The sequence below is a fragment of the Myotis myotis genome, unplaced genomic scaffold, assembly GCF_014108235.1.
Source record: "Myotis myotis isolate mMyoMyo1 unplaced genomic scaffold, mMyoMyo1.p scaffold_m19_p_3, whole genome shotgun sequence".
In the NCBI taxonomy this organism is placed as follows: Eukaryota; Metazoa; Chordata; class Mammalia; order Chiroptera; family Vespertilionidae; genus Myotis; species Myotis myotis.
The window spans coordinates 163750246-163777828 of NW_023416335.1; the positions used below are offsets into that span (position 1 = coordinate 163750246).

At 40.7% G+C, this 27583-nt stretch overlaps 1 protein-coding gene across 4 annotated transcripts in view; it reads left to right on the forward strand.

Moving 5' to 3' along the window:
• Positions 1–27583, forward strand: part of LIMA1 (LIM domain and actin binding 1) — a 99278-nt gene that overhangs the window by 19568 nt on the left and 52127 nt on the right. For 3 of the 4 annotated variants that reach the window (XM_036298636.1, XM_036298635.1, XM_036298632.1), the window contains one exon: positions 15096–15237. In XM_036298636.1, the coding sequence (XP_036154529.1) occupies positions 15119–15237 (119 nt within the window). In that variant the 5' untranslated portion in view covers positions 15096–15118. Of the gene's footprint in view, positions 1–9348; positions 9365–15095; positions 15238–27583 lie in introns of those variants that run through there. The other variant, XM_036298634.1, reaches the window with a different exon arrangement.

A 27583-nucleotide genomic window follows, 5' to 3' on the forward strand; every position in this document is an offset into this window, starting at 1 on the left:
ACCCCCCACTGAGGATGTGCCTGCAACCAAGGTACATGCCCTTGACCGGAATCAAACCTGGGACCTTTAAGCCCACAGGCCAATGCTCTATCCACTGATCCAAACTGGTTAGGGCAGATTTATATTTTTGATATTTATTTTATATATTTAAATGCCATTTAACAAAGAAAAATCAACCAAAAACATGAGTTCGCCATCACTGACCTAGGCCCTACTCTAGACCAAATGAATTAGAATTGTGGGATGGGACCTGGAAGTCAGTATTTTAAACTTCCTAGGTGAGTCTTATATATATACTCAAGGTTTTGACATACTGAATTAATTTTTCCCCCTTTTATCTTTCACATTAGCTCCTTTCTTTGGTTCTAGAATTATTATTTTGCTTTGTTATCTGAAAAGCCAATAGTTATCTGAAAGAATCAGCATTTGTAAGAAAATACCTGAATTGCACTGGCTGGAGTTGCTAAGTGGTTAGAGCCTTAGCCCCTGCACAGAAGCATCTAGAGTTTGATTCCTGGTCAAGGGCAAATACCTGGGTTATGGGTTTGTTCCCTGCCCCTAGTTGGAGTGCATGTGAGAGGTAACCATCAATGTGTCTCTCACATCGATGTTTCTCTCTCTCTTTCTCTCTCTCTCTCTCTTTCTCTCTCTCTCTCTCTCTCTCTCCCTCCCTCCCTCCCTCCCTCTCTTAAAATCAATAAAAGTACATATGTTCAACCACGTGGCTCAGTGGTTAAGTGTCGACCTGTGAACCAGGAGGTCACAGTTTGATTCCCAGTCATGGCACATGCTTGGGTTGTGGGCTCAATCCCCAAAAAGGGGCGTGCAGGAGTTAGTGGATCAATGATTCTCACTCATCATTGCTGTTTCTATCTCTCTCTCCCTCTCCCTTCCTCTCTGAAATCAATAAAAATATATTTCAGAGAGGAAGGGAGAGATAGAAATACCAGTGATGATCGATCACTGGATCTATCCCCAACACCGATCACATTGTTGTTTTTTATTAATCCTCACCTGAAGACATGCTTATAGAGAGAAAAGGGGAAAGAGAAAAAGAGAGAAACATTGATGTGAGAGAGAAACATTGACTGGTTGCCTTCCATATGCGCCCTGACTGGGGATCGAACCCACAACCTAAGTATGTGCCCTGACCTGAATTGAACCGGCAATCTTTTGGTATACAGGGCAACGTTCAACCAACTGAGCTACTCTGGCTGGTCCACATTGTATTTTTTTGGTGCATGGGACAGTGCTCAACCAACAGAGCCACACCAGTCAGGGCTAGATTTAGCATTTTAGGAACTTGAGACAAACCTCCTAGAGCAGTTTCCAGGGGTCAGGGAAGGCATATGGAGGAAAGTGTCATCTAAACTGGGACCTGTAGCAGAAGGCCATGGAGGAGAATGTACGGAGAAAGGCCAGGGATCAAGAGAGATAAGTTGGGTGTGTCTAAAGATATGAGAAAAAGTGTATACAAAGTCCACATGTCAAAGAAAAGAAAAGAGTTGTGTGAAATACTACTTACTGATTAATAATGATGATAATATTAAAGATTTATTGAGCATTTATTAGGTGCTAGGTAGTATAGTACATACTTGACATTTAGGAACTTGTGTTGTTTTGGTTTGGTTTTTTTGTTTTGTTTTAAATAAATCTTTATTGTTCAGATTATTACAGTTGTTCCTCTTTTTCCCCCCATAGCTCCCCTCCACCCGGTTCCCACCCCCCACCCTGCCCTTACCGCCCCCACTGTCCTCATCCATAGGTGTACGATTTTTTTTTAAATATATTTTTATTGATTTTTTTACAGAGAAGGGAGAGGGATAGAGAGTTAGAAACATCGATGAGAGAGAAACATCAGCTGCCTCCTGCACACCCTCTACTGGGGATGTGCCTTCAACCAAGGTACATGCCCTTGACCGGAATCGAACTGGGACCCTTCAGTCCGCAGGCCAATGCTCTATCCACTGAGCCAAACCGGTTAGGGCAGGTGTACGATTTTTGTCTAGTCTCTTCCCACACCCTCCACACCCCCTTCCCCTCGAGAATTCTCAGTCCACTCCCTTTCTATGCCCCTGATTCGATTCTATTCACCAGTTTATTCTGTTGGTCAGATTTTTTATTCACTTGATTTTTAGATTCACTTGTTGATAGATATGTATTTGTTGTCACTTTGTTGTTCATAATTTTTATCTTTACCTTTTTCTTCTTGTTTTTTTTTTTTTTTTTTTTTACATATGTTTTTATTGATTTCAGAGAGAAAGTTCCTTGCCATGACTGGGCAAGCAACTTCTTTTAATTCTCAAAGCAATATTATGAGGTAGGTTCTTTTCCCCCAATTTAGAGAGTAGGAAACAGAGACAGAGTGTAATAACTTGCCCAAGATCACACAGTTAGTGAGTGGTATAAGATTTGAACAGCTAGATTTAAACTCCAAGGCATATCCTCTTAGCCTCTATGCCATTCTCTCTGCACTGTGTCACATGGGAGACATTTTATATAGAATTTTTGATAAGCCAATGTAGGTGATGGTACATTTCTCAGGGCAGTGAATAAATTGCTTATGACCAGCAGAATTGGAAAAAAGGCAGAAAAAGAACCTGTAAGTCCTCTTTTTAACTTTAGACATTGTACACATTTTGTTATATCATACTGTCTTTTATGTTATACTAGAGGCCCGATGCATGAAATTCATGCAAGGTGCTCGGCTCCTGGCCATTGCTGCAGCTGCCTTGGCCCCTGCCACCACACCACCACACCACCACAGTGGCTTTGTCCGAAAGGTCGTCCGGAAGGACCTCTGGTCTAATTAGAATATTACGCTTTTATTATTATAGACTAGAGGCCCGGTGCACAAAAATTTGTGCACTCGGGGGGAAGGGGGGTCCCTCAGCCTGGCCTGTGCCCTCTCGCAATCTGGGACCCCTCAGGAGATAACGACCTGCTGGCTTAGGCCTGCTCCCGGGTGGCAGAGGGCAGGCCCAATCCCTAGGTGCAGCCCCTGGTTGGGCTCAGAGCAGGGCCGATTGGGGAGTTGGGGCGCCGCCCCCTGTCATGCACAGAGCAGGGTGGATCTGGAGGTTGCGATGCCACCCCCAGTCATGCTCAGGGTAGGGCCGATTGGGGGGTTGGGGCACCGCCCCCTGTCACACTCAAGGCAGGGTCGATGGGGAGGTTGCGGCGCCACCCCCTGTCACACACAGAGCAGGGCCAATCCGGGGGTTGGGGCGCTGCCCCCTGTCACACACAGAGCAGGGTGGATCAGGGGGTTGGGGCGCCGCCCTCTATCACCCACAGAGCAGGGCTGATCAGGGGGTTGGGGCGCCGCCCTCTATCACCCACAGAGCAGGGCTGATCAGGGGGTTGGGGCGCCGCCACTCTCACACTCAGGGCAGGGCCGATGGGGAGGTTATGGCTCTAGCCTGTCACACACAGAGCAGGGCCCGTGGGGGTGGGGGGTTGGGGCGCCGCACCCTGTCACACACAGAGCCGCAGGGCGATCAGAGTTTGGGGAGCTCCCCCATATCAGGCACAGAGCAGGGCTGATCAGGAGGTTGGGGCGCCTTCCCCTGTCACGAACAGGGCAGGGCAGATAGGGAGGTTGTGGCCCCACCCCCTGTCACACACAGAGCCGCAGGGCGATCAGGTGGTTTGGGCGCTGCCCCCTGTCACGCTGATCCCAGTGCTGGGAGGCATATTACCCTTTTACTATATAGGATAGAGGTCTGGTGCATGGGTGGGGCTGGCTGGTTTGCCCTGAAGGGTGTCCTGGATCAGGGTGGGGGCCCACACTGGGGTGCTTGGCCAGCCTGGGTGAGGGGATGATGGCTGTTTGCAGCTGGTCATACACCATTCAGGGTGGGGGTCCCCACTGGGGTGCTTGGCCAGCCTGGGTGAGGGGATGATGGCTGTTTGCAGCTGGTCACACACCCTTCATGGTTGGGGTCCCCACTGGGGTGCCTGGCCAGTCTGGGTGAGGGGCTGAGGGCTGTTTTCAGGCTGGCAGGTGACGGAAGCTCCCAACCGCTCCTTTTTTTCTTTTCTTTTTTTTTAATTCTGGGCCAGCTTTAGCTCTGAGGCTCCAGCTCTTAGGCCTCCGCTGCTGAAAGTAGGTAATCGAAACAATGTATAACTCCAGCTCTGACTCCAGCTCTGAGATCCCAGCTCGCTGAAAGCTGGTTTCTGGGGTGTTTTTTTTAGCTTCTATATTTGTTAAAATGTTTCAAACTGCAGGCTCAGAGGCCTGCAAGGCAGGCGGGGAATGTTGGTTTCCTCCGTCACTGAAGCAAGCAAGCCTCATGTTAGTTTCAAGCTGCCTGGCTGCCGGCCGCCATCTTGGCTGACAGTTAATTTGCATATCTCCCTGATTAGCCAATGGGAAGGGTAGCGGTTGTACGCCAATTACCATGTTTCTCTTTTATTAGTGTAGATAGTTTTGTTTGATATAAGCAAAAATACATATGCCAGCTCATCTTTTGAAAAAAATTATTTGTGGTTAAATAAACTTACTTTGAGGGGTAGAAGTAAAGGAGGAGGATACATATGATTCAGGCTGTGTTATGATGTGTCTTCATGGGACATAGGAAACTATCCAGCATGCAATGGAAATTCGAGGACTGGAAGTCAGGAAAGTTAGGACTTAAGATACAGCTTTGGGAATCATCTGGTGTAAGTGACCTTTGATGACTTGCGGTTGGCTGAGCTCACCCACAGAAAGGAGAGAAACTGACACTTGACTAATGCCTAGGAACAGAGGTGAGTGGAGGGCCAGAGAAGGGATTCAGTGAGAAAACTGAGAATGGTTTGAAAGATAGGAAAGGAATCAGAAGAGTTCCATTTAAGAAAAAAACAACAACAAGGAAAAATAAAATTTCAAAAATGAGAAACTAATTAACAATTCAAATGGCAACAGAAGATGATAAAGACTGAGATATGGTCCTTGGATTTGAGTTAGATCTTCAGGAGAATGTCAGTAGGATGGTAGGAGTAGAAGCCAGAGACAAGTGGGCAGAGGGATGAATAGAAGATGAGGAAGTGGAAACAGTGAGTATCTGGAGACTAAGGTTTGGCTGTGTAGGTAGGAGTAAGGTGAGGAGGTAGTTTGAGGGGGGAAAAAGCTTAAGAGAAAAAAGGGGTTATTTATTTAATCCATATACAAATTTCAAATATGTATACACACATATCAGAAATTTGAGCAAGATTTTAGGGCAAAGTCAGAGATGGAGGTGAGACGAGGTTCTGGGAAGATAGAAGGGAAAGATCAGGGGCTCAGATGGATTGTCATATCACTTATTTTTCTCCTGACATATAAGCAAGATAGGGGGAAAGATGATTCTACCCGAGTGCTTTTTTTCTTCTTCTTTTATCTTTGGAGTGGTAAAATGTGAATCACTACAGATGAATAGTGCCAGGTGAAAGTTGCTCTGTTTCTTTGGTGAGCAGTTTCCGGAAGCGACATTGCTTCTCATTTATACAATCTGTTCTTCATTATTTTTGCTCTAAATCTTAGTGTTTTTTAACAACAAAATATCCTTAAAAGTAGAGAAAAAAATGTTATTAAAGTGAATTTGCCTTGATGCAAATATCTATGTCCTTGTTGAGCCCTGGGAATTTGGTCATTGTTACACTATTTTCCTACTGTCTGGGATACATGTTTCTATAGAGGCCTGGCTAAAGGTCTTCCAAGAACAGTAGCAATGATTATCCTAACATGCCTACAGACTTGTCTGTCACCATGTGCCTGGATAATAGAGTAGTGAGCCTTTTATGTATAGTATTTAAAGTTATTTAATGGTTCCATTTTTTTATGTCACTTGAGTTTAATCTCAGAGTTTAAATAAACTAAAATTACTAATCCACAGTTCTGAAAAAATGATATGTCCTTTCTTGACAATTAGTTTTGGACTGCATAATAAGCATTTTTTTTTGTACTGATAGTGTTTTGGATAAAATTTAAACCTTCATGCAGTTTTATTCAAGACAAATTTATTGAGTTCCTTTTATTGATAAAGCAATATACTAGAGACTAGGAGGGCAAGAAGTCCATTGACCTCAAGAATCTTTCTTGATAAAAAAGATTGATAAAATTATAAGGCAAAGGAAATGACCTATGCTGATTGGGAGTAGGTCAGGAGCAGTTCAGGAAGGGTTCTGCGAGAGGTAGTTTCTCACTTGAGTCTTGAAAGGCAAATAGATTGAGGAAGGGGTAGCATTCCAGCTGGAATAAAAAAAAAATACAGTGTTTTGAGGGAGTAGATCGTGGTAATGGCATAATTTTGGAATTCTAGATTTCTTTTTATGTCAAAATTCTATGGAGATAGGCTTCTCACTATCAGAGAAATAAGTTACAAATAAATAAAAGGGAATATGTGCTAGAATGAACCTTATGGTGCTAGATTGGAGTCAGAAGTATCACTATAAATTTATAGTTTAAAAATATGTATACAGACAGGTAGATATAGAAATACAGATATGTATATATACATAGGTTAATATGCATATATATATTTCCTGGTTCTGTCCCCTAGAAGCAGTGACATATCAATAGTAATGAACACACCAGTACCCAGATCTTGGTTTCTCTAATAAAAGGAATTAGGCACTTTCGAGAAGTTGTTGAGTCCAGGGCTGTGCCAGGGCAAATACAAGATAAGTCTGGAACATCTTATAGTGCTAGAAAGTGAAGAAATGCTCAAACAATAAAAAAATAAAATAAATTGGTAGTATGTTGAAAGGACACCAGGCCAAGCTGAAAGAGCTCCAGATGGCCAAAGGTGGAACAATCTGAGCAACAAAATAATTCAGGGAACAAAGTCTGTAGTTAAGTTAATAGTATTGTACCAATGTTTATTTTTTACTTTTGATAATTGTATTGTGGTAATGTAAGGTAAGCTAGGTGAAAAGTATATGGGAAGTCCTGAGGATATTTTTCCATTGCTTTTCAGAGAGAGTGGAAGAAAGGGAGGGAGTGAGGGGAATAGGAATAGAGAGAGAGAGAGAGAGAGAGAGACAGAGAGAGAGAGAGAGAGAGAGAGAGAGAGAGAGGAGAGACATCAATGTGAGAGAGACACATTGACTGGTTGCCTCCCACATGCACCAACCTGCCCCACAGTACTTGCCCTTGACTAAGAATCGAACCCATGACCCTCTCGTGCTAGGGTGAATGCTCTAACCATTGAGAACACCGCCAGGCTATATGAGAACTTTTTAAAAAATATGTTTTTTATTACCCTAGCTAGTTTGGCTCAGTGGATAGAGCATTGGCCCATGGACTGAAGGGTCCCGAGTTTGATTGCGGTCAAGGACACATACCTCAGTTGGAGGCTCCGTCCCCCTTGTGGGGTGCATGTGGAAGGCAACCAATCCATGTGTCTCTCTCACATTGATGTTTCTCTTTCTCTGTCTCTTCCACTCTCTCTGAAAATCAATGGAAAAATATTCTCAAGTGAGGATTAACAACAAAAAAATAATAACATAAATATATTTTTTATTGATTTCAGAGAGGAAGGAAGAGGGAAAGAGAGATAGAAACATCATTGATGAGAGAATCATCGATCAGCTGCCTCCTGCACGCAGGGATATGCCCTGACCAGGACTCAAACTGTGACCTCCTGGTTCATATGTTCACACTCAACCACTGAGCAACACTGCCTGGGCTATCTCGGAATTTTTATACTATCTTTGTAACTCTGAAAATCTAAAATTATTTCAAAATAAAGTTTAAAAAAAGCTATTAAGAAAAAAAAAATAAAAACTATTAGCTTCTAAAATTTTTTTCAAGTATGTGAATTTAATCACTACTTTTTACACAAAAATACAGCCTTAGAAATAAATGCAGTTTATATTCTGGGGGGAAAAAAACATTCTGTGGGCATATATTTCACACTGCTTTTGTTTAAAATTTCCCTTTGTACCTTAAAGATTGTTAATGTTTTTTTTTCTTTTAACTAGTTGCTCCCTTTTATCTGTTGACATCTAAATTGAAAGGAGTTTTTGGTTAATAACAAAACAAAACTTTAAAACTCTGCAATCTAAAAAACCAACAAAAAAAAACCACTCTACAATCTATTTATAAATAAATAACATTTTCTTTGAACAAGTGAGTTTGTTGTACAATTGACCCTTGAACAGTGCAGACAAGGGTGAGGGAGCTGACCCCATTCAGTCAAAAATCTGTGTATCAGGCTGGTGTGGTTCAGTTGACTGAGTGTTGTCCCGTGCACCAGGAGGTCATCGGTTGCATTCCTGGTTAGGGTACATGCCCAGATTGTGGGCTCGATCCCCAGTAGGGGATGTGTAGGAGGCAGCCAACGGATGTTTCTCTCTCTCTCCTTTCCCTTCCTATCTCTGAAATAAAAATAAATAAATAAATAAATTTGCCCTGGTCGCTGTGGCTCAGTTGGTTGGGTGTCATCCCGTTCAGTAAAGGATTGCCGATTCAATTCCCAGTCAGGGTACATGTCCAGGTTGTGGGCATGCAAGAGGCAGCCAATCGATATTTCACTCTCACATCAATGGGTCTCTCTTTTTTCCTTTCCCTTCCTCTCTCTCTAAAAATCAGTAAAAAAAAAAAAAAAAGTCTGTGTATAACTTTGGACTCCCCTAAAACTTGACTACAGTTAACCCAAAGTCTTAACAATAACATAAACTGTCAATTAACACATACTTAGTGTGTTATACGTATTATATATTATATTCTTACAATACAGTAAGCTAGAGGAAAAAATGTTATTAAGAATATCATAAGGAAGAGAAAATGTTAATGGAATTTATTGGAAAAAAATCTGCATGTAAGTGGACCTGCACAGTTCAAACCTATATTGTTCAAAGGTCAACTGTACTTTGCCCTCTTTAATTTTTCAAGGCTATATTCAGGCAACTATGCCTCTTGCACAAGTAGCCATCTCAGGAGATAGAGATGAGAGAGAGAGAGAGAGAGAGAGAGAGAGAGAGAGAGAGAGAGAGAGAGAGAGAGAGAGAGAGGACTTAGATTGGGTTTATAAGAACAGGATTCAGAAATTTATTTCTGGGAGCCAATTCATTAGGTTAGGTAAGCCTATATCAGAATATCACAGTAGGTTTAAGTCTTATTGTTAGGTTTGCTGGAGCAGCTAGAGACCTCACCCTAAGCAATAGCTTGAGGAAGCTGATACCTGGGGCCAAATACCCCAGTGAGTCATTGCCCAACCCTTAAACTTTCAAGGACCTTTGTTCAGAGATCTTTATTTCCAGGCTACAGCTCACCTGTAGAATGTTTAGCTATTCTACCTCAACCTATCTGTTCTGATTAAAAAAAAAAAGAAGAAGAAGAAGAAGGAGAACTTGACCTGAGAATTAGAACTCTGGTTCACATACTAACTACCTGGTGAGTTTGGGAAATTATGGGACCTTTATGTGGTTTAACTCCCTTGTTTATAAAAAGGGGGAGAGGGGACTTGATTACTGATTTCTAAACTGCTCTCTTGTAAAATTCTGCACATGTATCTAAAGTTGAAGACATCTTTCTTCTTAGCAAATGATTCCCCTTTCTATGTATCCCCTTTTTATTTGATACGCCATTGTCCTTATAGTCTCCGAGGCTAAAATCTTAGTTATTTTTGTTATATCTGTTTCCTTTAACTCTTGCACACAACTGTCAACCATTCCAGCAGTTCTTTGTTCACAGTCAAAGTGGTAATAGAATGCATATGCCCTTAGAGGTTGGGTTTGGAGTCTTGTTCACATACGGAATGTCCAAACCTGCAGAGAATTTTTGTAGCGTTCACTAGTATTTGAACCAAATTGATGACAGTGCTGGGAAGCGAAATCTCAAATGCTTCAGAGAAGAACAGTTTTGCAGTTTCTTTTATGCATTTGAAATTAAGGAGGGAGTGTAAGAAAGATTACATGAAGATGGGAGAAAGCTAAGTGGGGATTAGGCTACAGGATAGTTAAGATTATACGCTTTCTTGAGGGTGGTTACACCTTGGAGGGGTATTACTTCTGGCATTTCAAAGGGGTGCATGTGAACAATGAACAGGGTTTGCTTAAAAACCTTCCACTAAAGAAGTTATAGACCTGTTGTATAATTACCCACCATGACAAGTCTAGTTAGGAATTTATGATCAGATCACCCTGTGAGGTTATTTTCCAAAGAACTCTTTTTTTGTCCACCGTCTGGAACACTGGATTCTGCCTGGGACATATATTAGCTATGTGACCTTAGGCAACTTATTCAACCTCAATGAACCACATTTTTGAAAATGGAAATCATACTCTAGGGTTGGGAAAGGATTAGTTGAGTTAGTAAGTACCCAATAAATGATAGCTGCTATTACTATTTGTTTTGTAACTTTATTTATTTATCTATCTACTTACTTATTTCCATCACCATTTATCCCCTGCTGCTGTTATTATTTGTATGTGGCAGTGGAAAAAATATTCAAGGATATTGTAGCAGCCCAGACTGACCACCTTCTTCTGAGTGGGTCTTTCCAGGTGTTGGTACATGTCTTTTTCACTCTTAGCAGAATTTCAGGAATTAAGGAAATTGTTCTAATATCTGAGAATAGGACCCTCATTTGAAAGTATGTGTGTGTGGAGGGAGGGGGGGATATCATACCTTTCTTTAATATAAACCCATGAAAGCCAAGATAGTCACAATGGAGAGTATTTCCAGTGAGCCCAAGGTAACTTTAAGTATCTCTGATAGAACAAATGATTATTTCTGATACTTATTCTTGGAAGATACTTGCCAATATATTCAAATTGAAAGACAGTTTGTATGAGTTTGCAGCTCGGGGTTCAGAGATTTTGCTACCCAATTTTCTACCTTGGCTAAAAGATGGTTTTAATCATGATTCGTTACTTGTAGTGGAAAGAAAATTGACTTTGGAATCAAACAGAATATGGATTTAAATTCCAGCCCTGCTACTTTAATAGCTATGTGATCATTATAAAGTTATTTAAATCTCTAAATCTCCGTTTCTTCATTATAAATATAAAATAATAAAATAATTTTGTAAAGTAGTTGTGAGGATTAAGTGAGATATGTACTTCCCAGAAACAGATGTTTTAAAATGTTTATTTCCTTCCAAAAGTCTGATTTTTAACCTTAGCCTTGAATTTTTAGCTTCCTGCTGTGTATCAGTAGTATTTGTATTCTGACATGTATATCTCAACATGTGTAAAGCAAAACTCATCATTCTCCCTCTTCTTCCCATATTCACTCTCTCTGTTAATGGCATCAACATTCAACATTATTCAAATTTGATGGTGCCAGCTTTGATTCCTTCTTTTATCCTAAACCCTTTGTTATTCTAAGAACAATCAATTCTCTTTCTTTCTTTTGTATTTTTTTAAATCCTCATCTATGATATTCCCTCCCCTCCCTCCCCCCACCCCCCACCCCGACACACACTATTTTGTAGAGCGAGTGGAAGGGAAGAAGGAGGGAAGAGAGAGAGAGAGAGAGAGAGAGAGAGAGAGAGAGAGAGAGAGAGAAAGAGAGAGAGAGAGAGAGAGAGAGAGAGAGAGAGAGAGAGAGAGAGAGAGAAACATTAACGTGTGAGAGACACATCAATTGGTTATCTCCCACATGCACCCAGACCAGGGCTAGGGATTGAACCTGCCACTGAGGTATGTGCCTTTGATCAGAAATTGAACTCGCCACCCTTTTGTCCCCGGGTGAATGCTCTCAGGGGTCCTCAAACTACGGCCCAGGGGCCACATGCGGCCCGCCGAAAACATTTATCCGGCCCGCCAGGTGTTTTTGCCGCCGCTGTGTGTGCATAGGAATTTGTTCATAGTTTTTTTTAAACTATAGTCCGGCCCTCCAACGGTCTGAGGGACAGTGAACTGGCCCCCTGTTAAAAAAATTTGAGGACCCCTGCTCTAACCACTGAGAAACTCAGCCAGGGCTCTCTTTCCACCTTTCTATTTCCACCTATTCTGATTTTAACCTTGATTACCTATCACTTAGACAGTTTTAGGATCTTCTTGACTAGTAATTTGCACTCCAATCTTTTCCCCTCTTCTCAAGCTACACACTGCTGCAGAATCATTTTTTAAAACATGCCTCTTGCCCTGGCCAGGTAGCTCAGTTAGTTGGAGCATTGTCCCCTACACCAAAAGATTGTAGGTTTGACTCCCAATCAGGGAACATATCCTGGTTGTGGGTTCGATTCATGATTGGGGAGAGTAGTACAAAGGCAACAGATCAAGATTTTTCTCACACATCAATGTTTTTCTCTCTCTTCTTTTCTCTCTCAAATCAATAAAAAACATATCCTTGGGTGAGGATTAAAAAACAACAGCTAAAAACAACAACAGCAACAACAAAAAAAGGCTCTTATTAGGGTACTTGCTTTTTCAGAAATGTTCTTTTTCCCACCACAGAGACTGAGGAATTCACTACAGAGTTCTTTTCTTACAAACGCACATAATGAGGCTCAGGGAAATGATTTTTTAATTTTCCATAAAGATTACAGCTGTGCTAGGGAGTGGCACTTGAAGATTACAAGACCTCAGCTCACTCACAGGCTAGTTCTCTCCACTATTGGAATATGGCCCAAACTCTTTAGCCTAGTTTTCAAGCTCTTCCCATTCTGTCTTTCCATAGCTTATCGTCAACTTACAGTGCACCTAGAGGTCTAACTCCAGTGAAGTCTCCTGTGCTATTTCAACTCCCTAATGGTGTAATGCTGTTCCTCCCACCCTCGCTTGTTGAAATTCTGCTGTGTTCCTAAATCCCAAGGCAATCCGATGTCTCACCCACCAAGCCAGAAAATCAGGTCCTGTACTCCAAAACATGCATTGCCTCTAACCACATTCTGCCTTGTGCTATAATTATTCATGTACACGTTAGCAAGCCCTATAGATTATACGCACTATTTGGGTAGGGCCCTCTCCCTACACCTGTCAGGAGTAGTTACTCAGTAACCTGATACCAGGTGATTCTTTCCTTTATCTGTTTCATAGGATGCTAATTATAGTGCTAAGAAATAACAGTATGCTTCTGTGAAGAGAAGTGTGGTCAGGATGTGAGCCACCTCATTCCTCGAGTATAAAGTGTGCTTACCCTAGCCTTATACCAAAATAGATGTTCTGACTTTTCTTAACTTTCTGGACAAGAGAAATCAAAACCATGGAATTAGACTTGGGAATTAAACTCCTTTTCTTAATCATACTCAGTCCCTCAAATAATTTATACTTTTCCTTTTTTACAGACAAACTTGAGAACCTATCTTTTGTATTTTTTTTTCTTTGATTCAGAAATGATCGCTGTAGAAGAACTGACAACATTTATACCCACACCTATGCTAGAAGCATAATTGTACCAAATGTTTTAAAGCGTTGGTTATTATTTTCTAAAGGGTTATTACTGTGGTTTTACATAATGAAGTGTAGCTGAATTGTTTGTTATTTCAGTGCCTTTTTCTTGTTAGAGAAAAGGCTGACAATGTTTGGTGGGTTTGTCAGTTATAGCCTGGAAAACAATTAGAGAAATATCACATAGTATTTAATACATTCAGGTTTATTTCAAAGAACATGTATAGAATTAAGGTTATTTATCCAGGAAGAAGAGATCATATAAAAAACAGACATTTATTGTTTACTTATTCTATGTCAGGGTGTTTATATTCTTTATTCCTCATAAGGATATGATGAAGAAGCACTATTATAATGGGTGAAAAATCTAAGATTTAGGGACAGACACAGCTTTAAGTGATGGGGCCAACACCCATTTAGATGCCAAAACTGTCTCTAACACCAGAGCTCCTTACCATTAGAGGGTTCTATGTTGGGTTCCAACTTGGGGATTAGAACCAATTAGTAAAGAAAAATAGCAAATCTAGTGTTGTTTTCAGATAGAGCTTTAGTTGGGAAAACAAGTACTACACGTGAAAAAGAAGCTCGGTCTCTTAGGGTTGCTTATCACGCACTTTGTATCACAGGACTTTTAGTGTGAAATGGGAGCCCAGGTTGCTTGGGTAAGCGCACGGTGTGTTCTGCTGTTGTCAAGGCTGTTGGAAGCAGTACCCGAGCCATACATTCTACCAGATCAGTTATGCTCTGCAGTTGTAAAGAGAGCTGCAAGTAGTCCTTTCATCTATATTTTTCACTCTTTAAATAAGGAAACTATTGACTCATTTCTAATCTCACCTCTTCTGGACAAAGGTTGGAACTCCTTTGGTAATTACTGGGGCAAAAAAACACACAAACAAAATCAGAGTAGGGACCAGGTGATACCAAGGGTTTTATACAGTCTTTGACTTGAAAGGATTTTAGGAAAGAATTTAAGTATAGAGGTTTTAGCCCCCTGAATTTAAAGTCATTATACTAGTAATTTTCCCAATTGTTAAAAGGCTTAAAATAATAATAATTATAACAAAAGCGATTACTAATATATTATACTTTAAATGCTCTTAATACTACTGTAACATGCCTAGTATTTTAAATATATTATCTCCTTAAATCTATATCAAAAGCCTTATAAAGGTTGGTAGTATTCTCATTTTTTCAACTGAAGAAACTAAAACTAGAAAGATAATATAATTTGTTTAAGGTAACAAAGTTATGATTTTAACCGAAGTCTCTCTCGCCTTAAAGCCCTTGCTCTTTATATTATCCACACTCTATCCCCAGTTCTTCCCCCAACAAGTAGTCAGTGCTGCAGAGTTTGGGGAGAGAGGGCAGCCAAAAGAAACTTGGATGTAGGTAGAACCTAATTTGGACCTGAGTCTACAGAGATACTGATTGTACCTCCCCTGGGATGTAACTCAGAAGAGTGGAACATTTCACTCCTAATGTGACTTTGGAACAGACTTAAGTTCAGGAAAAGGCCAATCGATGTTTGCACAGTAGGGTCAGTCATAAAATGATGGAACTGGAAGAGACCTTCGAGATCATCTGGTCTAACCTTCTCATTTTACAGGAAACTACAACCCAAAGACATTGAATCATTTGACCAAGGTTATGGTTTTTGAGAGAACCGGTAGAAGAGTGTGGTCTGCTGGTCTAAGGCTCTCTGCTTGCTCTCAACATAACACTGCCAGTGCTTGGATGCTGGAGAATTCTCTCCTATGTCTAATATTCTGCTTTTCTTTATTGACTAGGTATTTCAGTATCTGTAGACAAGATGGAATCATCTCCATTTAATCGACGGCAGTGGACTTCACTATCATTGAGGGTAACGGCCAAAGAACTTTCTCTTGTCAATAAGAACAAGTCATCGGCTATTGTAGAAATATTCTCCAAGTAAGTGCTGATTCTGGTCCAAAAGGACCATCTGTCTTGAGCAAACATTACCACCTGTCAGGGAAATCAGTAAAGGAAGCGCATGGTATCAAATGGCTTTATTGAGCTCCTTTTGTATTTTAAGCACTATCTAGGCACTGTGGAGAAGGAGGATGACTATAATAATCAGGAGACACATTTTATCTTTGAATTTTTGTTTAGTTGGGGAAAGAAAAAGTTAACCAATTCAAAGATAATTATAAAACACATAATTACCAAGCAAAAATGTCACAAGTCCCAAATAAGTAAGAGTAAGAGAGGGAGTGACCATCATGGACAGAGGCTAGTCACAAAGGCTTCCTGGTTCAGACGAGTTTTAAACCAAGTTTTGATTTAGTTGAAGGGAATGGAATATAAGGTGCATTCTGTCTACCTGCATTCTCCAATATAGTAGCTACTACATATATGACTATTTTAATTAAAATTAAATAATATTTAAAATTCAGTTCATCAGCTGCACTGGCCACATTTCATTACATGTAGCTGGTGGCTACCATATTGGACATCACAGAAACATTTCATCATTGCATGAAGTTTTGTTGAACATTACAAACTATGTAGGCAAACTACTGGCCACTGGCTGCATTTTAGTAAATAAAGATTTAGTGGAACACAGCCATGACCATTTGTGTATTGTCTATGGTTACTTTCATCTACAACAGCAGAGTTGCAGCAGAGACCATATGGCCCTCAAAGTCTAAAATATATACTACCTGACCCTTGAAGAAAAAGCTTGCTGACTTTTACTCTGGACCATGAGTTCTTTGATATGAGGGCCCCTTTCCTGCTTATTTTGTATCCCCACTGTATAGCATGGTGACTTGAACATAGTAGATACTCAGCAAGTATTGAAGAAATACTATCTATATATATAAAAGCCTAAGCGACCGTTTAACTGGTAGCTATGATGTGCACTGACCACCAGAAGGCAGACGCTCAATGCACAGGCATGGAACAGACTGATGAATCTTAGAGGGAAGGGAGAAGGGGGGAGGGGAGAGGACAGGAAGAGATTAACCAAAGATCTAGTATGCATACTAGAGGCTCTGTGCAACAGTGGGGTCCCTCGGCCTGGCTTGCAGGGATCGGGCCAAAACTGGCAGTCTGACATCCCCCGAGGGGTCCGGATTATGAGAGGGTACAGGCCAGGCCAAGGAACCAGGCCTCTAGTATGTAAATAAGAAACCATGATGGAAAATACGTTGACTTTGCTCAATAAAGATGCCATAGTGAGGGGAAGCTTAGGAAGATGGTAGTTTTACCTCACTAGCAGTTAATTGATAGGTAGCTACAATGCATTAAGAAAAGGATGGTAAGTATTTGAAGAAAGTAATTCTGGGAGCTATATCTAGGATATAATTAAATATCAATAAGAGGTTTCTGTAATCTACAATGTCACCTTTTCTTCAATAACAAATCCATCAAGCATCTGCTATGTGGAAAACACTGCCCTTTCAAACTGTTGACCTTGGTTATTGCTTAAGGTGAAGTGAAGATTGCATGAGACTTCCTAGCCCTTTTACCTTCTACATTATGCATTTTATATTGTTGTAATTTTATGTCACGCATGTATTATTCTTATATTTAAAAAAAGAAAATTAATGAAGCTATTTCAGACAAAAAGGATCAAGATCTGAAGGCTATTAAGACTTAATCCCTGACCTCAAGGAACTTAATGGTACGTTTAGTATAGTTTATATACAAGGAGTCCCCCAAAAATGTATACATACTTAACAGCTGATAGCTCAATTGATGTTTCTTTCTTTTCAAATTTAACCCATTGGAAGTAAAAATTATTCAAAGTGTGTATACATTTTGGGGGCACACCCTGAGTATAGGAGGTCCCCAAACTTCCTGCATCTTAAGAATCACATGGGGTACCAGTTATCTATGCTGCATGAAAAAAAAATCTCCAAAGTTTAGTGGCTTAAAATAATGAGAGCATTTATTTTGCTTATAAATCTCTAATTTGGCCAGAGCTTGCCTCTGCTCCCCTCAGCATCAGCCAGGGTGGCTCAAAGACTGGTGACCATAATTTTACCTAAAGGCTCACTCAACTCACAAGTGAGGAGGTCAATGCTGGTAGGCATCTGGGCTCTCAGCTGAGGCCCTGTTCAGAACACCATTTGGCTGCTTGGTTTGGTTGGCTGCATTCCAAGGGCAAACATCCAGACACAGAGGGAGTGAGGGAACAAAGGAGGAAGGGAGTCAGGGTGAGAGGATGCATTGCCTTTTATGACCTAGCCTCAGAAGTTATACACTTTGCCACATTCTCTTCATTAGAAGCAAGTCACGAAGGCTGGCTCATATTCAGAGGAAGGGGACTTTGACTCTACTTTTATTTTTTTATTTTTTCCCCTTTATTGATTAAGATATTACAAATGTGTCCTTATCCCCCCAATGTCCTCTCATCACCCCAATCCTGCCCTCACCTTCACCCCCTGTTGTCCACATCCATCGCTTATGCTTATATGCATGCATACAAGTCCTTTGGTTGATCTCTCCCCCTCACTCCCACCCTCCCCTACCTTCCCTTTGAGTTTTGAGCATCTGATCGATGCTTCTCTGTCTCTACATCTCTTTTTGTTCATCGGTGTATGTTGTTCATTATATTCCACAAATGAGTGAGAGCATGTGATATTTATCTTTCTCTGACTGACTTATTTCACTTAGCATAATGCTCTCCAGCTCCATCCATGCTGTTGAAAATGGTAGGAGTTCCTTCCTTTTTACAGCAGCATAGTATTTCATTGTGTAGATGTGCCAAATTTTTTTAATCCATTCATTTGCTGATGAGCACTTAGGCTGATTCCAAATCTTAGCTATTGTAAATTGTGCTGCAATGAGCATAGGGATGCATATATCCTTTCTGACTGGTGTTTCTGGTTTCTTGGGATATATTCCTAGAAGTGGGATCACTGGGTCAAATGGAAGTTCCATTTTTAGTTTTTTGAGGAAACTCCATACTGTCCTCCACAGTGGCTGCACCAGTTTGCATTCCCACTAGCAGTGCACGAGGGTTCCTTTTTCTCCGCATCCTCGCCAGCATTTGTCATTTGTAGATTTGTTGATGATAGCCATTCTGACAGGTATGAGATGGTACCTCATAGTCGTTTTGATCTGCATCTCTCGGATGATTAGTGACGTTGAGCATGTTTTCATATGTCTCTCAGCCTTATGTATGTCCTCTTTCAAAAAGTGTCTATTTAGGTCCCTTGCCCATTTTTTGATTGGGTTGTTTATCTTCCTTTTGTTAAGTTGTATGAGTTCCCTGTAAATGTTGGAGATTAAACCTTTATCAGAGATATCATTGGCAAATATGTTCTCCCTTGCAGTGGGTTTTCTTGTTGTTTTGTTGATGGTTTCTTTTGCTGTGCAGAAGCTTTTTATTTTGATATAGTCCCATTTGTTTATTTTCTCTTTAGTTTCCATTGCCGTAAGAGCTGTGTCAGTGAAGAAATTCCTTCGGTATATATCTGAGATTTTGCTACCTGTGGATTCCTCTAATATTTTTATGGTTTCCTGTCTTATGTTTAAGTCCTTTATCCATTTTGAGTTTAGTTTTGTGTATGGTATAAGTTGGTGGTCTAGTTTCACTTTTTTGCATGTGTCTGACCAAATATCCCAGCACCATTTATTGAAGAGACTGTCTTAACTCCATTGTATGTTCTTGCCTCCTTTGTCAAATGTTAATTGAGCATAGTGGTTTGGGTCGATTTCTAGGTTCTCTATTCTATTCCATTGGTCTATATGTCTGTTCTTGTGCCAGTACCAGGCAGTTTTGAGAACAGTGGCTTTGTAATACAGTTTTATATCTGGTATTGAGATCCCTCCTACTTTGTTCTTCTTTCTCAGGACCACAGCAGCTATTCGGGTTGTTTTTTTTTATTTTATTCCAGATGAATTTTTGGAGAGTTCTTTCTAGATCTGTGAAATATGCTGTTGGTATTTTAATGGGGAGTGCATTGAATCTATAAATTGCTTTGGGGAGTATGGACATTTTGATGATGTTGATTCTACCAATCCATGAACACGGTATGTTCTTTCATCTGTTTATGTCTTCCTCTATCTCTTTTTTCAATGTCCTGTAGTTTTCTGAGTAGAGGTCTTTTACCTCCTTAGTTAAGTTTATTCCTAGGTATCTTAATTTTTTTGGTGCAATGATAAATGGAATTGTTTTTTTTAATTTCTCTTTCTGTAAGTTCACTATTGGCGTATAAAAATGCCATAGATTTCTTGGCATTAATTTTGTATCCTGCTACATTGCCAAATTCATTTATTAGGTCTAATAATTTTTTGATGGAGTCTTTAGGGTTTTCTAAGTACAGTATCATGTCATCTGTGAATAATGACAATTTTACTTCTTCTTTTCCAATTTGGATGCCTTTTATTTCTTCTTCTTGTCTGATCGCTTTGGCTAGCACTTCCAGTACTATGTCAAACAGGAGTGGTGAAAGTGGGCATCCCTGTCTTGTTCCTGTTCTTAAGGGAAATGGTTTTAGTTTTTGCCCATTGAGTATGATGTTGGCTGTAGGTTTGTCATATAAGGCTTTTATTATGTTGAGGTATGATCCCTCTATTCCCACTTTGCTGAGAGTTTTTATCAAGAAAGGGTGTTGGACTTTGTCAAATGCCTTTTCTGCATCAATCGATATGATTATGTGATATTTTGTCTCTCAACTTGTTTATGTGATGTATCATGCTTATTGATTTGTGGATATTATACCAGCCTTGCATTCCTGGAATAAATCCCACTTGGTCATGGTGTATGATATTTCTAATGTAATGCTGGATCCGGTTTGCTAGAATTTTGTTGAGGTTTCTATTTTTATTTTTTAAAATCCTCACCCAATGATATTTTTCCATTGATCTTAGAGAGTGGAGGGGAAGGAGGAAGGGGGAGAGAGAGAGAGAAATGTCAATATGAGAGAAACATATCAATTGGCTGTCACCCGCACATGCTGGGGATGGAGCCTGCAACAGAGTATGTGCCCTTGACCAGGAATCGAACCAGAGGCCCTTTAGTCTGCAGGTCGATGCTCTAACCATTGAGAAAACTGGCCAGGGCTGACTACTTTTTGATGGGTGGCGTTTCGAAGGTTGTTTTGGATATGTTTTTGTTTGTTTGTTTTTTCATGATAAAACTTTTTGTTCAAACATTTTTTTATTATTGTTTAAAGTATTACATATGTCTCCTTTTTCCCCTGATTAACCCCTCCCTGGCCACTCCCACCCCCCAGGACAAGCCCCCACCGCTCCAGTGCCTGTGACCATTGGTTATGCTAATATGCATGCATACAGGTCCTTTGGTTGACCTCTTACCCCCCTCCTCTGCCTTCTCTCTGAGGTTGGACGGTTTGTTTAGTGTTTCTTTGTCTCTGGATCTATTTTTGTTCATCAGTTTATGTTGTTCATTATATCCCACATATGAATGAGATCATGTGATATTTATCTTTCTCCAACTGGCTTATTTCGCTAAGCATAATGCTCTCCAGGTCTATCCATGCTGTTGCAAATGGTAAAAGTTTCTTCTTTTTTAGAGTAACATAGTATTCCATTGTGTAGATGTACCACAGTTTTTTAATCCATTCATCTGCTGATGGGCACTTAGGCTGTTTCCAAATCTTAGCTATTGTTAATTGTGCTACTGTGAACATAGGGGTGCATATATCCTTTCTGATTGGTGTTTCTGATTTCTTGGGATATATTCCTAGAAATGGGATTACTGGGTCAAATGGGAGTTCCATTTTTAACTTTTTGAGGAAACTCCATACTGTTTTCCACAGTGGTTGCACCAGTCTGCATTCCCACCAGCGGTACACAAGGGTTCCTTTTTTTCCACATCCTCTCCAGCACTTGTCATTCCTTGATTTGTTGGATATGTTTTAAAACCATCCTATGTGGCTTCCCTGTCTCCCTCCTCCCCGCGCCCCCCCCCCCCAAAGATTCTGATTCAATATCAGAATGGGGCCCAAGAGTGTTTTTAACAAGTATCTCAGGTGATTTTTATTTTTAAGGAAATTTAGGAAGCACTGGTAGTGGAAGAGAGGGACTTATGAACTTGAAGCACTGAACTTGAGCATAAAGCAGAATGATAGCCTGGCCAGCATAGCTCAGTGGTTGAACGTCAACCTATGAACCAGGAGGTCAAGGGTATATGCCTGGGTTATGGGCTCGATCCCCACTGTGGAGCACGCAGGAGTCAGCCAATCAATGATCCTCTCTCATTATTGATGTTTCTATCTCTCCCTCTCACTTCCTCTCTGAAATCAATAAAAATATATTTTTTAAAAATAAAGCAGAAGGATAGGTTCAAGCAAAGGATTGTAGAAAGCAGAACATGCGTAAAGGAAATAGGAAAGCAAGCCATCTGGCATGGAGAATACAAAGGGGAGAAGGGACTGGAAGGCGATAAACAATGGAAACAATTGAAGGTTTTCATGCAGCGAGAATGACAGGATCAGACTTGTATTTTAGAAAGATGCTTCTGGCAAAGGTGTAAAAGGCATACTGGAAAGGGGAGAGATTGATAGCACAGACACACATCATGAGGCTCTCTTGAGAACCAAAGTGAAAGCTATTAAGGGTGGGGGGCAGCAGGGATGGAAAGGAAGGGAAGGATTTGAGACAGTGTTGAGATGTGATTAATGGGACTTGGAAACTCCCTGTTCTGTAGAGAAACTTCTTTGCATTCTTACCCTTTTCACCCTCTCTAGCCCCACCTCTCTTCAGCTGAACTTGGCTTTTCCTTGACCTGCATTCTGTCTCTGAGTAGTGTCTGCCTACTCTTTCTGCGCATGCTTCTCTGAAATATTCTGGCGCCGGGCGTCAGGGGTGCTACTCCGCCACATTTCCATACTGTTTCCCATCTCTTGTATTTTGTGCCTTGTTCTGAAGTTCTAAACCTGTGCTTTTAGACTCACAACTATCTACTATAATCCTCTTATCCTCCCATTTGTTGCATTGGGGGGGGGGGGGGGGCGGTGAAGCCTCAGGATCAAGCTCCTTGCCTTCAAGGGGACACTAGCTTCCAGATTCATTCTCTTCTCAATGTTTCTTAGTGGGGGTGCTATTAGCATTTTAGATGAGGCAGGTCTTCTTTATGCAGGATGTTCATCATTTTTGCCTTCCTTCAAATGCTGGTAGCACCCTGTGACATCGTGACAACCAAAAAAAGCAAAAAGGGGTGGAGGAGAAACCCCAATAAGATTCCCACACTTTCCCAAACGTCCCGTGGGGCCAGTCGTGCCTCCAGTAAAGCATCACTGGTCCACATAAATGATCTGACTGATATTCTGGACTCACAATTTGTTGATCTCCCCGACTTCTTCAACCTGCCCCTTGTCTCTAGTGCCCTGTATCTAATCCCAACCCCGTCATCACCCAGACTCTACCTCTGAAATGTACATCTGGAAAGCCTACTCCCTGACTAGAGCCTCCTGTGCTTCCATATGTTATTCCCACTGATCCTGCTCTTTGGTCACTCCAGGACACCCAGGCTGTGGATGTCGGTCCCCTTCCTGGCTGCACTTCCTTGTCTGCCTGACTTGGTCAGTCATGTCAGTGAAACTCTCACACTTTCCTCAGTTCCCTCCTTGTCCAGCTCAGCCAATTCTCAGGTTAGAGGGTTTGAGTCTCGCAGTTGCACTGATGAGGGTTAGGAAGTTGGAAAAAGCTGTTCATCTTAGGGGCATTCTTAATTTTGCAGTGAGAAAGTGCAAAGGGATCTTAGAGAGCGTCAGAGCATAGCAGTTTGTCTTTTCTCCAGGAAGGTTATAAGGGCAAATGGCAGTTATGCAAAACTATAAATCCTGAACTCTTTAATTAGAATTAATGTGCCAAGTACTGTGCTAGACTCTTGATAGAAATAGAGACTACCTCTAATCCCAACAAAAACTGCATGAGGGAGGGACATTATTCCTGTTTCATAGTTGAGAAAACTGAGGTGTAGAAAGTAACCAGCCCATATTAGTATTTTGCTTCTGCCTGGTATTTTTCTTCTGATGCTTATATCCTAACTACTGAACTGGCTTTGAGGGATGAATAGAATTTTATTTGGTTGGTTGGGAAGATAGTGGTGACATGGCCAAGGAAGGGGATATCAGGAGGTAAGGCACAGAAGTAGGATAGGGCACAATGTGAAAATCAGAGATCTGCCTGGATTTCTTCTTCAGGTTTCTTACTAAGTGGAGACGTATTGCTGATATTCCTTAAGGCTTTTAGGGTTCACTCATTGTGTGCTCCCTAAGCAGATTGCAGGACTGTGTTCTACAAGGCACATATGAATGTCTCCTTCCAACACCTGGTGACCTGATTTTCCCTTATTTTTTGAAACACTCTAATATGGAGTTTGGAATTAGTAAATCCTATACAAGCCTAGTCAAGAGACTGTAGGAACAAATAGGAGGTTTCTGGTCAGAAATTAATATAAAATTTGTAGGAAACTTAATCTGCTGATGTTCATAGAATTAGCTGGGCTTTACTTTTTTTGTGTCGGTGAAAATGACTAGCATTTAAAATATATTTTAATGAAAACACTTTCTCACTCTCTTTAAATAAAAACTCAAATCTGAATATTTTATTTCATTATTATTTTTTAATCCTCACCGAGGATATGTTTTTATTGATTTTAGAGAGAGAGAAAGGGTAGGGGAGAGAGAAACATCAATGTGAGAGAGACACATCGATCCATTGCCTCCTGTATGCACCCCAGACCAGGGATCAAACCTACAACCTAGGTATGTGCCCTGACAGGGAATCAAACCCACAACATTTTTGCTGTTCAGGATGATGCTCCAACCAACGGAGCCACCCACCCAGAGCAAATCTGAAATTTTTAATCTGAAACTGCTCTGGCGTGAGGACTTAATAGTCCTTGGGCCACAGGGTTAGATGACATGACACAACTAATTCCCAGTGCTGTTGAGGAACCTGTGAGTCATGTCCTCCTTTGTTGGAAGTCCTTGTGACAGCCTTCAGGGGTTTGCTTCTTGTCAAATGTTTAACCACTTTCAGTTTTGGGTTCACTAAGGAATATTCTTGTGAATTTAAGGAGTATGTGCTTTTTCTAATTCAAGCATCTTTAATACATATTTTCCCCAGCATGGACGTCTTTTTGTACTTTTAATGCTGGTAACAATATGCAGTTTATGAGGGTGCTGTGGATCTCCTCCATATTTTTCATGAATTCTAGGTGAGGGCTAAAACACTGTATCTGGAATTCTTGACTTGGTAAATTTGTGACGAATCCAGTCTGTACAAACAAGGGATTGCACGCCTTTTGTCATAGTATGTTATCTCCCTGGGGGCCTCTGAACTATTGAGCGCAAAATCCTGGCCATGAGTGTGGTGACTGTTCTCTGTAGAAGCCATCGACAGGAAGTTGAGCAGGGGAAAGGCCGCTCGCTGGGTTTTTCTAATTGTTAACAATGCATTTACATGTATATGTAGATAAGAGTAATTTTTCTAGCATCAGAGCTTGTCTCATGAGTACTTTATAGCTCCAGAGTTTTCTTTTACTAAACTTCTCTGCTATATAAATAATTGAATTTGCGGTAAGGAAGGGCCTATTGATGGGTCCATTTGAATGGCTAGCTTTGATTTCACTTACCATTGACTTCAACAGAGCATAAGCCTTTGCTTGATTAAAATTTGACTCTTTTTGTGGAATTTGGTTTCTTTGCAGAAGGCTCCTGTTTGACATTTTTAGAATTAAAGGGAATCTAGCTCAGTGGTTTTTAAACTCTCTTAATTGAGTTCTTCAGAGGAACCTCAGGAGGTAATTCTGAGAAAATGGGATGATCTAAAGGGCTGAGCCTGAGCCCTTTCACCCTAGTCATCCTGCTTTGATCCCTTTTTTGTGTTAGGTTCTAAATAAGATATCATTTGAACAGAGTATTCTGCAGCGAAAAGAGTTTAAAAACTACTGACCTGGCTAACCTTCATCCCATTCCTCTGACAGAATATGAACTTGATGTCCAGCAACTATGACTGAAGACCACACCCTACATAGTGGCAGAACACAGCACACATATTCCTCCCCCTCCCACACTGCCTTCCCCTGTCACAACTCTTCCCCCTCTTGTTACCTACTCCATAGTCCCAAGGAAGAACAGGGTTTATATTTAGTTTTCTTCTTCAGTAAGACAAGAAAAAAAATTGACCCTTAGATCTTCCTGGTTAACCTCTTTGCTTCTTTGTAATATTTTGGTGGTGAAATTGTTCCAGAAGAAAATACATTCACTAAAACTTGGGAGTTTCCATTTTCCCTTTTTGGCTCAGTGTTCCCTTTGCTCTATCTGAGGGCTTATAAGTAAGAGTCATGGCTCAGGAACTTTGTTTTCTGGCCTTAGAAAAGTTTGAGACACTGTTATTACTCCCCAGATAATTTTAGCATCCTCCATCAGCTGCCTGCCTCACAGCTGAGCATTAATGAGCAGTTGCAAAATTAAATTCAGCATGTGAAGAAGAAAAGACTGAAGGGGAAAAAAAACAAAAAACGGTGCAGGGAAGAGAGATGATATTTTAATCATAGAAATCTCATTGCAAATATTTCCTCCTCAACTTTAAATTTTCAAAATGCCTCCACCCCTTCCTCAAATCAATAACCTTCATATTTTGTGTCAGAATAACGCTAATAGCTCTAAATGCCTTTGAGGAAAGTCTGAGGCCAGAATCCTGGTCTAACACCAAATTCAGAAGGATTAGGCCTTAACGTCTCTTAGCATTCTGAGGGTACAAAGTGTAAAAGTAGCAAGAACCTGGCTTGGAAGAAAACAGTGGTATAGAACCTGTCTCCCTTTGAATCTACTATTTAGCAAGTACTTCATTACAAATAAAAGGTGGGGATACTTGGTTGGGAGTTTCAAAACAATTCAGTACAGCCATCAGTATATATAGATGCTTCAGTGCTAAAAGGTCAGGACTGAAGTGAAAATTAGTTTGATCTTCTTTCTTTAAATCTGTGTTTCTGTTAAGACAGTAAAGGGAACTTCTGAACTTATTTACCCAACTACCCACAGTGTAAATATTTTGCCTTGGAGAACAGTTGACTAAGAATAAATCCATTTGCTGATCGGCTCTGGCTTTCATATATTGTATTATTGCTGTAATACACTGAAGATGATTACCAAGGGTTGTGGAAACACAAGTTCAAGGCAGGTTCTTAGTGCCTTCCTAGCTATAATCCACTGTGTTTCTGCAGTTCCATTTTTAGGTACTCTCTCAGACATATGTGCAAGTGGGGAGGGAGGGATATATGTACAGGGACATTCACCACAGCACTATTTACAATGGTAGAAAACTAGAAACAGTCCAAATGCCCATTAAAAGGAGTATGGGTAAATTAATTATACTATATTCACAATGGAAGAAGATCGCCAGGCTAACCAAGGGCTTCTGTGTTGCTAAATCGAGATGTTTGTTAGCCTTTGTCTTGCATGACTTCTCACCACTTCTTCCTTCCCACATTTTTTTCTTCTCTTGACTTCACTGGCAGTTTCCTGCTTTTCCTTCTACCTCTCTGCCTGTTCCTTGCCATTCTCTCTTATCACCTCTTCTTCCTCTTCTGACTCTTAATGTTAGGGTATCCAGGACTGAGTTCTGGGCCTTTTCTTGCACTACACACACTTCGTAGGTGGTATCAGATACTCCTGTGCTTTAATACCATCTGTGGGCAGACAAGTCCTACATTTATAGTATTAGCTCAGATTTCTCTTCTGAGCTCTAGACACATGTATCTAATTACTGCCACCATCAAATGGATGCTTTAGTTAACATGGCTAACACTGACCTCTTGATCTTCCCTACCCACAAATTCACTCCTCCTTCAGAATTCCCCATTCCAGTAAAGTAAATAGTACTTCCATTGACCCAGCTGCTAGAAACCTGGGGATCACTTTGACTTGTTTTCCCCCACCTCTCATCACCAATGTTGTTGATTCTATCTCTGAAGTATGTTTCAAATCTATTCACTATTCTTTATCTCCAATGCCACCACCCTGGGCCAAACCAGCATCATCTCTCACTAATGCCACCCCCATTCTCAGCCCCCTCCAGGCCATTCTCCACATAGTATCCAAAGAGCTCTGTTAAAAACATGCATTGGATTGATGACCATTTGTTGTACCTAGGATTTTTTAAAGTTTTTCCCCCCCACTGATTGATTTTAGAGAGAGGAAAGGAGAGAGAGATAGAGAGATCATTTTGTTGTTCCACTTCTTTATGCATTCATTGGTTGTTTCTTGTATGTGCTCTGACCAGAGATCAAACCTTCAACCTTGGCATATCAGGATGACATTCTAAACAA